Raw genomic sequence first — 16,233 nt, forward strand, 5'->3', positions numbered from 1 at the left:
GTTTTTACAGTTATACTTCCTTTCTATTTCATTTACTGAGTTTATTCCCAAAAGTATGCTTACCCTTTCTGTCCTGTCATAGAAAGTAAAGGAAGAGAATAAACAAGTAAAAATGCTTGAATACAACAGGGAAAAGACTGGGGACAGAGCTGTTGTGTCTGCAGTTTGCAGCCCATAAGAAATATGTCAGGTTGAATGCTGAACACCAGGTTGATTGGTGTTAAGCAACGAACACAAGTTAAAAAGTGAGCTTTCCCAAGCTGTGTGCTTTGCTCTTTCCCATTTATTGATTCTTTGAGTGCAAACACACAAATTGGATTCCATGTGTGGTTGGCCAAGGTAAAACAGTGGAGGACAATAACAGATAAGTCACTGTGCCTTGCTTCCTTCTATTGTAGACAGAGGTAATGATATTTCACTCTGTTCTCTAGATTTTCTGTAAGACATTCTTGTGGAAAAGCCAGGTGGGGAGAGTAAAGTGATTTTTTTTACCTACAGAAGAGCTTTGAAGGGTCAGGATCTGGAGTAATTTTATTCAGCTATAACAGTGCAATTAGAATGTCACATGAAAGAACATTTTACTTAAAAGCATGGTTTTTCCACTTAGAAAAAGCCTTCCACTCAGAAGGCTTGAGTGCAATTACATCAAGGTATATTTCTGTTTGAAACTCTATCAGAAGTTTATAGTAGGTGAGAAATTACAGCAAGCAACACTATAAGGAATGACAGAAGAAATGATCCTTTAATAATTTTTTTTTTAATGCAGGCATTTCTGTGTGTTGTTTATGGACCAAGTTTTCATACTTGAACAACTTTTTCAGAAAAATTAATGAGAAAGCTGCATTTTGTAGCAATACTCAATCATAGTATGATCAATTCATTTAGTCTGAGCATGCCAGGGTAGATTGAGAAGGAATTCTGGCACTTTTACCAGACCTGCAAGACAGGTGCATCACCCTACCAGAGATTGTTGGAAATTCTACTGTGATGTTCCTGCTGATGCTGTGTGTGATGTATGGAGAATACAAACTGCTTTGTGATGGTGGGATCTGGGGGAATAGCAGTTTCCTGTCCCAAAGGAACTTGGATATGTCTTCTTACTTTGCCCCAATGTGCATCACAAATGTGCTTTCCTTTCTTTAAAGGACAAGGAGCATCCAGTTCCTATTGTATAAATTCCTGTTACAAGTCTCCTTGTGTTTTTTCAGTAGCTGTTAGGGACAGCTTTGAGGAAGCAGTGAATTGCATACAATATGATGGACACCACAGCCCATCTTTGATTGAGGTAAAGGGAAAGATCTACCACACTCCTGTTCAAATTCATGAGAAGTGGATTACCAGGGATACTGGTGATGAATGTGTGTTTCAACTTGGATTTAAATCCATGCTTCACAAAAGTACAATAAGAGATTATTAGTTGCATTTTGATTAACATTCCTTGTGCTACATGAGCAAAGTTGGTTTGTAGACCAGAAAAGCAAAGCTAAAACCTAGAGAAAAGCAAAGTATGTGCACGCAAAGTGCATGTCTGTAGCTGATATTTGTTGGAAACAAACCTCCTTACAGTTTTTGTCTTGCTGTGGTTACAGCATAGATATTGTAACCATGAGTTGCTCTGAAATATAATTCTGAAGTATCAGGCTGACTTTCGCTCACTTCTCTGATTTCTCAATATTTGGGTCTTGGTCTCAAGGCATAAATGGCTTTAAGGCTGTTCATTATCTTAACCAAGTCCCCCTCTGTACAAGGCTGTCCAGACAGGTTAAGAGCATCTTCAGTACCCACCAATAGGCTTTCATTCAAAAGGAAGACCATACATTCTATATCAGCTGTTATTCATTCTTGACCCAATCCTTAGCCATTCTTTATATGCCTAAAGAAACTTTGTTTAGCCAAGAGTTTTACTCCTGAGAGAGAACATTGTGAAAAGACTTCACTCAAGCTTGACTGTTTATGCTGCATTCTATTCCTCTGACCCTAAAACCCTGTAAACTCTTGTTGATGCTCCCTGGACTGTGTCTGGATTATCTGTCCTCAGCATTTTCTAGACAAGTGTCCTGTGGTTTTTTGGTGGCCTCCATAATCTGAGTAATGCCTTCTAAATATTTGAGTTTACAGGCTGGGCTGGGAGCAGGTGTGTATGTTTCTTCTTCCCAGTCAGCTTCCCTCTTGTTTATTCAGAGTTTCTTGTCTTTGACATTGTTTTGCTTTCCTGTGAGGTTTTGAGTTTGGTTTTTTTAGCTATCTATATTGTGGTTTATTCCATGGTAGCCCATTACAAATAAACACATCAAGAATGTGCCTTATTAGGAAAACAATTCAATTCCTGGACTCCTGTGGACTCATTTGAAGATTAAAACCCTGCAGAGTGTTTTTAATTAAGCTGATGGGTCTACCATCTTATATCAAAACAGCATCAAAAAGGAAATCAAAGAATTCACAAGTTCTGATTCAGCATCCAGCTGTCACTAAGCATTTTAATGATTTTCTATCAGCTGTCCTCCTTTAAAAGTTTTTGGCAGAATTTCTTCTCCCTCCTGACACAGTTAAAATACAATTCAATGTACAATAATATACAAATAGTCCCTCCTGTGTTGATCAGCCACATTTATTTTATTTTTTTCCAAAAATTGCAGTAAATTGTTGGTTTGTTGAGCTTTTTTAAAGGGAAGGCTTTTTTTTTTTTTTTTTTTTTTTTTTTTTTTTTTTTTCTGATACTTGGTATCTAATTGTTATCCTTTGAAGGAAAACCAATAATTTTCCCTCTTTAACAGATAAGAAACTATTAGGGAGCATGTTCAGTCCTGTGTACCTTATTGACATTGGTGTGAAGTGAGCAGGTAGGAATTTATCTTGGGGTCATGCTGTTAGATAATACTTACATTCTTTATTTTCATAGTGTGATATTTTTCCCATAAATTTTCTGATACTTTTCACATAAACTTTTCATCAGTTGTTAATTATAAGAAAGACTTTAAACTTTCTGCTTAAAAATAATGACTTGACAGGAGACAATTTCTGTGTTGATGACAGCATTGGTTCTTCCTTCATTTTGGTCCATCAGCTGCACAGCTTTTTTATCTTTTGAGAACAATTTTCTAGCTTTGCTGTTTGCTTTTCTTTGCTGCTACTCTCATTCTCTTCATGATTTAACACAAAAGGAAAGAAAACAACTCACAAAAGCAGCTGTTAATGTTCTTTTTCTTACTCTTCCCTGTTGTACTTCTGCTGAGAGGTGCTTAACCCTGGCAAAAGATAGGAAATACCATTATTGGAATGAGACACTGCAGCTTATCAGCAGCTTATTATCTAATGCTTCTAGTCATCCTTCCAGGTTGTTACTCACAAAGTACTTGCATAAATGTGATTCAACCAATGCTTTTTTAAATAAGGATATATATATATATATATATATATACACACACACACACACACATATATATATACTCTTCTCTTTCCTGTTGCTTTTCTTGGGGCTCATTGCCTATTCAGAGCTGCCACCACATCCATAGAGGAGTAAGATAATGACAGCATGCTGCCAACCCAGCCTGTGAGGGTGGTCTTCCAGGAGATGCAGCAGAAGTGGGATCACTCTGGAGTAGACCTGATTCACTGTGCTCCTGATCCACAAATGGGAACCACTAAACTGATCCACAAATGGGAACAACTAAACACAAATTACTGTATTTTCTACAGCTGACCAGTGGTAACTGGTTAAAATGCAAGATGTCAGATGGTCAATGTATGTGGCAACTTCTTTATGCACAAGGAACTCCTGTTGGCTGCAATGTCTTTTGCATACATTTACCTCATGTGGATGTATGTCCCCATTTCATAGAAATATGCAAAGTCTAGAGATAGGCAAACAGTGCAAGGTAATAAACTAAAAGCAAACTTATTTCAATATGTAGTTATGGTAGTAATTAAAAAATGGTGCTTAAAACAAAGTCATTATCAAAAAGTCACTCAGATCTTTTAGACATGATAAAAGATTTTAAACTTTTTTTAAACTTTGGGAGGCAGGCAGCTATAAATACATGGGAAAGGTAGTGAAGCTGTTCACCTCCCCAAGGAGATGGGATCTGTTGGGTACTGTGGAGTGGACTGGTATGAGCTGTGTGCAGCACCTGCCTGCAAAGCACCAGATCTGTGCTTTGGGTGTTTTTTTTTCCTCATTTCACCTCAGGCCAGCCCTACATAGTACTTATTTTTCTGTGAATAATGACAAGTGACAGTGGCAGGAGAAGGATTTGGGAATGAGGGACCTGTTGCCATTTCTGTTGTGGTGTTGTACATACCTTTTACCCTTCCAGAAAATGTTCACTTACTCTGTGTAATTTTTCTGTAGATTAGAAACCTTATCCATTTAAAAAATGGGCAGTGTTAATACACCACAGTTCCATTGACAACAGCAATGGTCACTGAAGCAGCAGCTCCTGGTTAAACAGAGGTTTGCCCTGGGGAAGTGATGTTCCTGCTCTTCAAATACTGCAGCACTGTTCTGGGAATATCGTACAGCTCAAAGGGCTTGTTTGTTAGTACAGCACTTTTTACTGTGGCTGCTTTTTCTACAGAGGAGAACTCCTGCAGTTCCTCTGAAATCCCGTGTGTTCCTGGCCTCCCATCATGGGATGTGCCTTGTCAGCCCAGCTGGCACCTGCATGACTCTGTGCCAGGTCTGCTGGATGCACAAAGAACAGCTCCTTTCTGTCTAACTCTGGTTCCAAACCTCTTTCCTTCCAGATGTCCACACAGAAGCAGTGCAGGCAGCCCTTGCTAAACATAAAGAAAGGAAAATGGCAGTCCCCATGCCCTCAAAACGACGTTCATTGGTGGTGCAAACATCAATGGATGCCTACACACCTCCAGGTGAGTATCTCTCTATTTTTATGTGAATTTTAAAAATGGTTCTTTGTGCTGTTCTGAACAGCTAATCTGTCAGCAGACAGTAATGGAAATGTCGTTTGATGCACACTGAGCTTAACTGAGGTATGTTTGAAGAGAAGGTGAACTGAGTAGTGGAAAAGTCAACAGGGACAGTTCGCATGATTGCTTTGCCCTTGGTGATACCTTAGCTCGCACTGGTCCTTTTAGGCTTACAAGGACCTAACTATGGCCAGCTTGTCATATTTTATGGTAGTCTAAGTTCCTTCCACTTTTCTGGTTTATTTCCTAACAATGTAATATAACATTATCTTAGCAATTAGTTGTGCCAGTCCTTTTCAAGTTTATCTGCTTTTTTATCTTCTAGACTGTTAAAATACCCCATATCTCATGCTTCTTGTACTCACTGAATCTGGATGAGACTCCCACTTTACTGAGGACTGGACTTTGTAGAATTGGAAAAGTGTCTCACAGACTTTGTTGGTGGAGCTTGGGAAAGTTTATTTTAATATTCTCTGCTGGCTTCAGAAGATTCTGTGTTTAATATTATAAAGGAAGGCTTTAATTATCTTTTTTTTTGTACAATAATACACATACCATGACCTTAGAGCAGGAGAAGTGCATAGTTAGCAAATTACGTAGTTTCAGGGCTTTCAGTGCTGCAGTTTTCTCATTATGTTTGCCAACCTTTCTGGGATTTTCTTCATGGCACTTTCGTGAGATTTTTGGTATGAATATGAGTTATTTCTATTAAGAAAACCCCAAAGCACTGCAAGTTAACAAGCTGTTTTTAATTCCTAGATACTTCTTCTGGTTCAGAAGATGAAGGCTCCGTGCAGGGCGACTCCCAGGGAACTCCCACCTCAAGCCAGGGGAGTATAAACATGGAACACTGGATCAGTCAAGCGATCCACGGCTCTACCACATCAACCACTTCCTCCTCCTCGACACAAAGTGGAGGCAGTGGTGCTGCACACAGACTAGCTGATGTTATGGCTCAAACACATATAGGTCAGTATATAGATGTGTTGAGTGTGTCCAGTTTAATATGAATTTTGACTCTCACATTCAGCTGATGCTGCTATGCGAAGTCTTACAAAAGTTTTCCTATGCTTCTTCTTTGCTTTTTAATATTGATATATGTTATATGGAGATATAGTCCCTACATTCCTATTTCAGGAGGGGAAAAAATAGCAGTTTAGATTTGGGAGTAAGCTTATGTTGTGGCAAAGAGGTTCTAGCTATTGGTTGCCAAATACTTTAAAATGTACAGTTGCATGACTTCCATTACTTAGCACTATGAAGGTCTCTGTAGGAGTCATCAGGAAGGAAAATCAGTGCATGTATCATTAGGGATTGTTTGCATATGAGTTTCCCCCACTGCTGCACCACTTTAATTACATAGCTTGAATGATTTTTGATAATTCTGTTAACAGTAGTCCTCTCAAACATATTTTTTTTTGCCCTTAATTGAATTTAGAATACTTGAACTGGGATATCAAGCAATTGTACTCCATGGGAGAGGCCGTTATATAGCTTCAGAGAAGGGAGCTGTTATTAATAATAGCTTGTTTATTTCCTTTATAAAGATGCTAGGAAGTCAAAGCTTTCTTTCTATTAGGTCTAAGCTTCACAGACATTATTTCTGAATATTGTGCCGTTGACACTGGTCTTTATTACCATGAGACAGCTATTTGATTGGATATGTAGAAAGCAAGGCATGGTTTCCATTCATTCTTCAGCTGCTTATCATACAAGACCTTTGCTTTGTATGTTCTTGCTGCGGTGTGTATTTTGGGATCTCACTAAAAATCTGTTGCAGTCTTTGTTGGACCAGATAAAGCAACCTTACTACTGTCTTACTACAGTTCTGTGTGACTGTTCTTCAGCTGACATTCCTTTTCAAGTATGTGTAATGAGATACATGAAAGCATCTGCAGTGTTCATGATTTTATGTGCTGGAATGGGAGTACATATCCCTTGGGTTTTGCTATGAATATAGCTTGATGTAACACCTGTATTTTCAGTAATCCTCCCATCGTGATCCAGAATGGCTGAATTGCAGTCAGGGGAAGAACTTGTATTGTATTCATAAATTCATGCTAAATGAATGCTTAGAACCTTGTTTTAGAAACACATACATTGGGAACACGTTAATCATTGCATTTGATTATTTTCTGTGACTTCATCTTGAAATGCTACAGGAAATTATAGCATAGAGAATTAAATTTATCCAAACTCTGAAAGGTTGCATTACTCATATACAAAGTCTTAATGTGTCTTTAAATATAGCTTCTTTATAATTTGACATTTTAGTAATTTTAAAACTGGCACAGTAAATCTTTTACAGTCACTGTGTTTGAGGTAAATAATACAGCATTTACAGGGCTAAATTAAGATGGCACTATTCTGCAGAAGAGGGAAATCACTGTTTCTTATACGTGTTTTATTGTGCCCTGTTGACTAGAAAGATCCTGCCTTTGAAGGAAGCAGTTGAGCTTACCATAGTGTATGTACATTTTCATTCATTCTGACAATAAGATCCCTTAAATTGCATCTCTTCTTGGACACTAATTGAGCTATAGTAATGTAAAGGTCATTTGGGCACAAAATCTAATTGATGAAACTGGGATCTTGTGGTTGCGATCAGTCATTGCTAAAATCACTGGAAAAGTAAGAGAAGCTACACAGTTGATAACTGTAATATGTATTTCTTCATGGGTGAGCTGCATTCTTTAAAAATTTGAAATGGAATTGCTATTTTGTTTGTTTCCCATCCAAGAAGGTAGTTTTTACATTTAAATGTGTTCTAAGAGGTAACAGATTAGAAGTATCTTTACAGAAAGCCTGGCTCTTTCCAAGGCAGTGGGCCAGTGATGGTAGATGAATAATAATCTTTGGTAGGAGAGAAGAGTAATCCTGTTCCTTAAGGCTCCTCAACTATCAGACAGTTTGTTCTTGGTCACAAAGACCATATGTTACCATGCCTTGATGTCTGTTTGGTCCAGGAGTTGTTCAACAGAGACAGACCAGCCTGCAAGAGAGAACTCCACTGTATATATGTAAGGCCATACTCTGAAGGTGCCAATTTTGATAAATAAAAATTTAAGGTGCAACGGAGAAGACCTTAATGATAAACCAAAGGAGACATCCATTCTGATATCCACTAGGATTTTACTTCCAGAGTGTATCACAGAGTGAAAGGGAGATTTTTTTTCCAGTTCAAGTACACTAACACAGTCCTGAAAAAGGATTTGATAAAAAGCTTTAGCTATAATATAATCAGAGTTATCTTCATTTGGATAATTTGCATAAGCTACTATTCAATTTTAATGTTATACTATTCATTTAATTTGACTACTGCTGCTTTATTGTGGCCAAAGTTCTAGTTTGGGATAGATATAATTTAAAAATTTATTCTCAGCCTTAAGATGCTCAGGGGTCTGCATCAAGCTACAGGCAAAATCTTTTGTTTAGCATAGGTATCACAGCTGTGTTCAGTAATTCTTGAATTTAGAGGTTAAACCAGTGAAATCTGGAAAAAATATCTGATGTTCTGACCCTTCTTTGGTTCAGTGCTGTGCACATTTCTAAGGTCTTCAAGCTTTCATTTGTTAGTATTACATGGTTTGGATTTCTATGTATATAAAAATCAGGGACAGAAAGCACACCCCAAAGCTTACAAAGGTCATGCAATGAAAATTACACAATTCTTGCCTATCTTTGTAAATCTATATAAAGTTAATCATCTCACTTCAAAGTTTTGATCCTATAGGTGCATTTAATGATTCTTTTATATACTTCAAATATGTTTCTGTTTGAAAATCAAAGGCTTCTATCCACATTAAAGGCGGCATAGATTGCTAATCAAATAAATATCAAACCATGTGCCATAAGCATGGCTGATGGTTTTCAGACAGCTTGGAAATTCTTGTGTTCTGAGGGGGAATGTTAACTTATACAGGAGACTACTTTAAATTACAGTCTGTCACCTGGACATCAATATAAGAAAAACCCAGCTAATGGAAAGAACTGCATCTCTGACTCTGGATTTCCCTTCCCTGACAACCAGAAGAGACAACTTATTTGAGAGTAAAAGCTGCATTTTCTTCAAGTACAGTGTTTCAGGAATGTTTTTTGAGTTCCTGGAGACTTTTCAAATATCTGGTGCTTATGTGAGCTTCCAAACCTCCACTGAAAGTATTCCTCCACTTCTTTGCTTCTCCTCAGACGTGGGGCTTTGTCACTGCACGTGCTCTATCCCTCCATGAATGTGCTCTGCATTTTTGGGCCTTTCTGATCTTCATGAAATGGGGTAAATGATGTCGCTCCAGTAGCAGAAATGACGAGAGCCTTAACTGGAAACAGCTGTTCTGTCTGTGATCTCCTGATACAAGGATATTGGAAGAGATGGGAATAGGAGGTGATGCAAATATGTATGTTTGATGGAGGAAGTGCTTTGAAGTCATGCAGCTGTCAGTTTCTACTTTTTAGTGAACAGATGTGTCAGGGTCATGATTCTTAATGAAACCTCAAACAATTCTTCAAGTTACCTGACATATGACCAAGCAACTCTCTACAGATTGTGTCCATAGCCAAAGGTTGGATTGACTGTTCTATACCAAAAATAGGGTACATTTCACATAGCATAACAATTATCTTTTCTTTAGAAGTCGTTTGGACCAAATCTTTGTCCGTATGATTTTCATTTCTCCTGAAATGAAAGGCCTGACTCTGAGATGCTAACTAACCAAGGATTTGTAAATCTAATGGATGAAACTTAGCACTGCAGATACTGTCATGATAAGACATCTGTTAAGCAGATACTATAAAGGAACACACCAAGATAAACCTCAGTATTCCTTTTCTTCAAGATAGAAGTAAATGGCAGCTGGCAGCCAGAGCACAAGAACTCCTTGACTGAGCCATGGTGGAAACCTTGGGAAGACAGCTTCTTTTAGGCAACTTCAAGTGCAGGTGCTGTTTGTTCAAAAGGAAAGCCTTTTACAAAAGAGCAGGACTCTTGTTATGTTCTTTCCCCCTGCTCACTACCATGTGTAACAAAGAAGAATTTGGTTTTAAGCACAGAGTTCTGAAGGTACATGAGCATTCTTGCTCATGTATCTTCTGCCCCATTCATTAAAAAAAAAATAGTTTTTAACTCCACTTCACTTTGCCTTGTAAAGTCTGAAAGATGGGAATACTTCAAGGGAAAGATATAAGCAAATACAGCTCATTTTAAAAATACTTTCTCATGTTACTAATAGCTGACTAAGTACAATTATTTTCTTAGTCATGATCTCCCATATGCATTGCAAAACTGCATTATAAGTAAAGAGAAAAAGATAAACATCAGCATTTTTAAATTGACTTAGCTATTGAGTAATACAATCACGATCTATAAAAAGCTCTTGCCAGTTAACAGGAAAGGACAAAAAAATATGCTGAGTCTAAAATAGTTGATAATAGCAAGAAATAAGGACCTTAAATGAAGACATTATTCAAGCAACTACTGGCATAAACTTCAATCTATTATACTTCGGTTGGTCACTTATAGCACAATGTAAGATGTTTGTTTCAGTAAAATTTGAACAATGGACGTGATCAGAAGCAAAAGCTCCAACTGGGCACTTGTGGAATGCAAGTTTTTGAGTTGCTCAATAAAAGCCATTTCCTGTTTTCATCAATCAGATAATATGATTGGGTGATAGGATTGAGCCCTTATGATGTTCACGAATATAAACATTAAATAACAGCTGCAGACATTAATGTCATGTCTTAAATCTACATGGTGATTGTGTGTCAAATGCTACCTTTAAATAAGAGGCATGCAATAAGCATCTATTAGCATCTTTTTCCAGTACGTGTAGCAATAAAAATAGTTTTCTGTGTTGATGGTGCATAAATTTGGGATTAAATGCACAAGATTCACAGTGTTTTAAAGTTCAAAACTCATAAAAATGAAAGTGCTTTAAAATTGTTTGAGATTAAATTTACTGTAGAAGTTGGTGTTCTAGTACTTACAGCACCATAATGCTTAAAGATAAGGTTTAGTAAGAAGTACATCTTGAAAACAGTATTAGAACATGATAATATTTTTCCGGAATCTTTGCACTTTGAAAGACTCTTACCCTATTGTTAAATAGAATGCATGTCTCTTCACTTCCATGGCAGCAGAGTGAAGAACTGCCTTCTTTTGTTACTTAAAGGCTGCTGGGGGTCATTTATGTCAATTGAAAGAAAAGTTGTTATTTGCTTGTGGTGTTTATCTCCATCTAATTTAATATGGATAAAAACCTGCAAAAAATTTATGGGACAACCTATAGAAATAGCACAAATACGGAGGAAATACAGACTCAGACTTGAAAACATGGGAAGATGAACTAGGGTAGCCTGCTGAGTTATCAGGCCATGAAAGAGAAAGATTATCTCTGTGGAATTGTTCAGCAGTGCTGGCATGAGTCAGACCAAATCATGTTTGCCTTCTGGAAGGCAACGCTTTGTTATACGGAAGAATTGAAATATCTCTGTCTAAAAATAGTAGACAAGCAAGTGTCCATGAAGAATGCAAAGTTCATGTTTCTTTACATTTTAAATTTTGCCTCTGGTTTCCAAACCTGCTATGATTGACATTTTCCTTTCTTAACTAAAACTGACATAGTCAAAATACAGAGGTTATAGAAGTGATATGCACTGGCACTTGCAAGTGATTGACAACATACTGTGTTCTTTTTACTTAGAAAAACTAACACAATAATCCAAGAGAAGTGTATTTGTCTGGGTCTTTTCTATTTGCAGATGTCCACAAGCTTTAAATAAAATCAGATGTCAGTGGAGAACTACAACCTAATTGTATGATTCTTTTAGCCTATTGCTTATGTGATTGCAGATATACAGCCCTGTTTTAATCACTGCAAACTTTATTTATTAAAATTATACTACAAATTATAGTTCAGTATAATAATTTTGTGCTTTAACCTTAACGCCTGTTCATATGTTGGGAGGAAAAAGCCTCAAATGGTCTCCTTTCCTCTGCCTTTTGCTTTTCTGCCCTTTGACATTAGAGGTACCCGGTTAAACCTTTTAACTTACTTTTCACAGAAAATCATTCTGCCCCTCCAGATGTTACCACTTACACCTCAGAACACTCAATACAAGTAGAAAGACCACAAGGATCAACGTCACGGGTGGCACCAAAGTATGGCAATGCTGAGCTTATGGAGACTGGTGATGGTATGTCACAAAACAGAACTGGGGTTATTTTGAGTATCCTGACCTTTCTAGTGGTTACTGTATGCATCTGCTCTTGTTTTATAGGTGTCTTCGTGGTTTTTTTCCTGGGCACTTTTCACTTGTAAACACAAAGTTGCAGCACCTTTACAGTTCTAAAATAAGCTGATATCATTGAAAATAATATAGAGAAATATTTCTTAATCATTAGAGCTGATTCCCCATAGAAACTGTTTGGTAAAAACCCCCAGAGAATCTCTTTAGATTTGCCATTATCATGCTGCCTGGTTACAGCTAGTCTGATTGTTTAAATGACAAAGAACATGGTGTGCTAGGACAGCTACATCTTGAAAACTGACATGGTTGGAGTTTTATTCTCTGAGTTTTGTTTGTTGTTTGTTTTTTTTTTTTTTTTTTTTTTAAACAGCTATTTGTAAACCCCTCCTTATTTACCTCTCCTCTTTTCTAAAACCTACCAAACAGTATTTCAGCACAGCATGGAATTGTTGACCAAGTGTACTCTATCTAAACTTAGTAGCTTCAGCTCTAAACACCACTTGGTAAAAGTTTTGGAGCCAAACTTATGAAAGGGTAAGAAGTTGAAATTCCTGCAATTCAGTGACAGAAAGCTATTAGTTCAGGAACAGATGATGTGCACATTGGAGAGGTTTTGCACTCAACTAGAGAAAAGGAAGGGGGAGGTGATTGATGGGACTATATTATAAAAATGCCCCTTGCCCCAGGCTGCTGCTCAGAGCTGTGTTTTCCAAAGTGCAGTATGGGCAAACCTGCTCCCTTTGGAGGTTGCTGGCTGGTGGGATTGGCTGCAGGGATGTTCAGAGAATACAGGGCATGTTGAAGTAATACAAAGATGTGAACCATATTTAAGATGGATACTGGACAGATGTCCCCTGCAGTGTAAAAATAACGCAGAATAAATGATGGGGCAGAGCCTATGACCCACACTCTTCACCAGGCTGTAGTCTAGTCAGACAATGCTGGTATGGCCAATGATCATGGGGAGGGCCAGTCCAGTTTTCTCACTGACCATTGCTGAGGCAATTCTCTCAGGTTACTGACATTTGCTGTAGGGACATTTTTTCCACTGTGCTTCTCTCCCTCAGTCTGTGTGCTGTTTCCCCTCTAATTCTGCAACCTCACACTGTTATTATTGTTATTATCCCTGTCCTGCAGGAGTACCAGTGAGCAGCAGAGTGTCAGCAAAGATTCAGCAGCTGGTCAATACACTAAAACGGCCCAAACGACCACCGTTACGGGAGTTCTTTGTAGATGACTTTGAGGAATTGTTAGAAGGTAAAATGACTGATTTTAAAAAGGGTTTTGGGATTGCTTATTAAAACTCTGTAAATTGTTTGTCTCCTACGTTAACTTTCTAGAAAGACAAGTAAGCCCTTCCTGTACTGGCAAGTACCAAAAACCATTGGTATTCAGTGGAAACTGCTGGTAGTAAGCTTGGACATAGTGCTGTGGAGTCAAAAGTGTTTATTGTTTGCTCAGCTCCTGGTTCTGATTGCCAGGAAATAACAGAAGAGAGTGTAGGGAAGCTTTGCTTTGAGAACATTCAGCTGTGGGTTGCAGCCAGTGCTTTGGAACACCAATAAGAGAAAATATGTTAGTGAGGGAGCATGTTAAATATTTTACAACATCCTTTGTGTAACAGTGAAGTATGAAAAATGAACTAAATGTAAGAAAGAAACAAAGATAAAATCAATAAGTGGAGCTTTTTTTTAAAAAAAAAAAACAAACCAGTACTTTAAGATTTAAGATTCGCCAGGATGTGGAAATTTAAATAGTCTTCACGGGAATTTATAAGAAAACATGTAAAAGAACATGACAAATCAATCTGTTACTTGTTAAAGTACATTTTTGTCAGTAGTTCTGCAGTTCATCACATTACTGCATTTTTTCCAGGAAAAAGTTTTCTCCACCTGTCTTTAGGAATAAAGAAAGGTTTACTATTTTGAAGATAAATATATGCATGCTGCCTCAGCAGTTTCTTTCCCTTCTTGTAGAACTAGTGTAAGAACAAGGACTTTTCATTCCCGAGGTGCATCTATTGCTTGATCTATGTTAAAGTTAAAAGTAAATTATTCTGTTATATTTCTCTGTTGCTTCTCAATACCTTCTTATATGTTACTGTTTTCAGAACATTTTGCAAAGGTAACTTATTCTCTTGATTACACAGGTGTACACAAGGTATAGAATTTACATGGTAACTGTATATCTTTTCATAATCATAAGTTCAACAGCCAGATCCAAACCAGCCAAAGCCAGAAGGAGCTCAGATGTTGGCTATGCGTGGGGAACAATTAGGTGTGGTTACAAACTGGCCTCCTTCCCTGGAAGCAGCCTTGCAGCGATGGGGAACCATCTCACCGAAAGCTCCTTGCCTAACCACTATGGACACCAATGGAAAACCACTGTATATTCTCACTTATGGTGAGCACTCTTCATACTGATTGTGCTTTTATATATTCTGTACAATGTGTGTAGTAAATGCATAAATATAGAGTGAAAAAAGACATGTAATGATGCACCTGTTCCATTTGTGAGTAGGCTAAGACAGCTCTGAAGCTATTGATGTCTGAGTATGGGTTGCTGAGATGTTATAGTATGATTTATTTCAGACAGAGGAAAAGAGCCAAGTAGATACACCCATGGAATAATAGATTATAAATTGAAACCACCTTTTAAATAGAAATGTGTCCTAGGTCAGATTTTCCTGAAGATTGATGTCCAAATCCATTGCCCTTGGATATCACCCAGGCTTTGTTCTGTAAAAGCCTAATGGGTCTACAAAATTCATCAGCTTCCTGAAGAAGTTAATAGGATTTTTTCCCTTGTTTTACTGACATTGTAGTAAGTGTGATTTTAACTGTTTCTCCTGATGGGTTAGTTGTAGAACTAGCAAATGTACCCCCTTGAAATAGATTTGCCAGGATATATTTTAGTGTGACCTTTGGTATGTTCATGTAGTTCAATGTGTAATGCTTGACAATGTATTGCAACCAAGAAATGCGAAATAAAAATAAGCATAAGGATATCTCTGACAAATAACTCCCATATTGCTTCTGATTTTGAAATGTTCAGGGGACATTTGGGAGATGTTCAAAGGAATTATTATGAATAACTGTCAGACTTTGAAAGTGAGTTGGAACATTTCCGTATGCTATTGATATGGATATAAAAAATCATTTTGCTTTTTTATTTCTACCTTCTCAGGGACTTGGAGTTCTGTGCAGAGAATGCTGTTACAGGCTCTGATATAGAGGTCTGTCTGTTTTGTTCAGTGCTGAACATTCATTTCCATTCAGGAGTCAGACCCAGATGGTCTCTGGCCAAAAAGTTGGCTGCTGCAAGTTTGGCACTGCAAATATAGTTAAAGGCTTTTAAAGCATAAGAGAACCGTTGCAACTGAGGGTCATGCATGAAATGTTTTCCCTTCGGGTACTTCAAAGTTAAGAAGTGACTTAATTTCAGGGGCAAACATATGATTCACCATTGATGAATGCTTTTCTTCCTTAAGGACATTTACTTGAAGCTAGGGAAGAATTTTAAAACTTGCAATTACATGTTTGCAGAAGTCATGTCATCTACTGAATGCTCTAAATAAATTGGACAGGAAAGGAAATTAAGCTGTTACTGAGAATCAGACCATTTTTCTGAATTTGGGATTCCGTCCAGAGAGTTTGAGCATATGTCCTGCTTGGCCTGAGGCTGTAGGGTGAGCAAATCAACCCAAGGAACGTATCTGCATGGCTCTTGGAGACACCTAGCCTGCTTCTCTGTTCTAAAATAACTCCTGCATTGTCTGAATCTTGAGAAAAGTAGGACTAAAATTTGTGTTTTCTCACCTTTCATTTGGCAGCACTTTGGGATGTGGTTTTCCTGTTGCCTGTCAGTAGTTTCCTGAGGTCAGAAAAAAATCCATTCTTTTTTTTTCTTTTTTTTTGTCTTCTTTTTATAGATAAAAGAAATTACAAACCAAAATATTTAATAGATTTGCTGAATTGTTCTCTGCTAGGTGCATTTCATGCTGATACTATTTTTCATGGGAAATGTTCATTTACTATGCCATAGCAGTTTCCTTAAATGAAA

At 37.5% G+C, this 16,233-nt stretch overlaps 1 protein-coding gene across 5 annotated transcripts in view; it reads left to right on the plus strand.

The window, feature by feature from the left end:
* Positions 1-16,233, plus strand: part of DIP2C (disco interacting protein 2 homolog C) — a 307,518-nt gene that overhangs the window by 188,441 nt on the left and 102,844 nt on the right. For 4 of the 5 annotated variants that reach the window (XM_021528799.3, XM_021528802.3, XM_031503793.2 and 1 more), the window contains 5 exons: positions 4,744-4,869; positions 5,686-5,895; positions 11,986-12,117; positions 13,309-13,428; positions 14,377-14,574. In XM_021528799.3, coding sequence (XP_021384474.1) covers positions 4,744-4,869; positions 5,686-5,895; positions 11,986-12,117; positions 13,309-13,428; positions 14,377-14,574 — 786 coding nt within the window. The remainder of the gene's footprint in view (positions 1-4,743; positions 4,870-5,685; positions 5,896-11,985; positions 12,118-13,308; positions 13,429-14,376; positions 14,575-16,233) is intronic. The other variant, XM_021528801.2, reaches the window with a different exon arrangement.

The sequence above is a fragment of the Lonchura striata genome, chromosome 1 (assembly GCF_046129695.1).
Source record: "Lonchura striata isolate bLonStr1 chromosome 1, bLonStr1.mat, whole genome shotgun sequence".
NCBI lineage: Eukaryota > Metazoa > Chordata > Aves > Passeriformes > Estrildidae > Lonchura > Lonchura striata.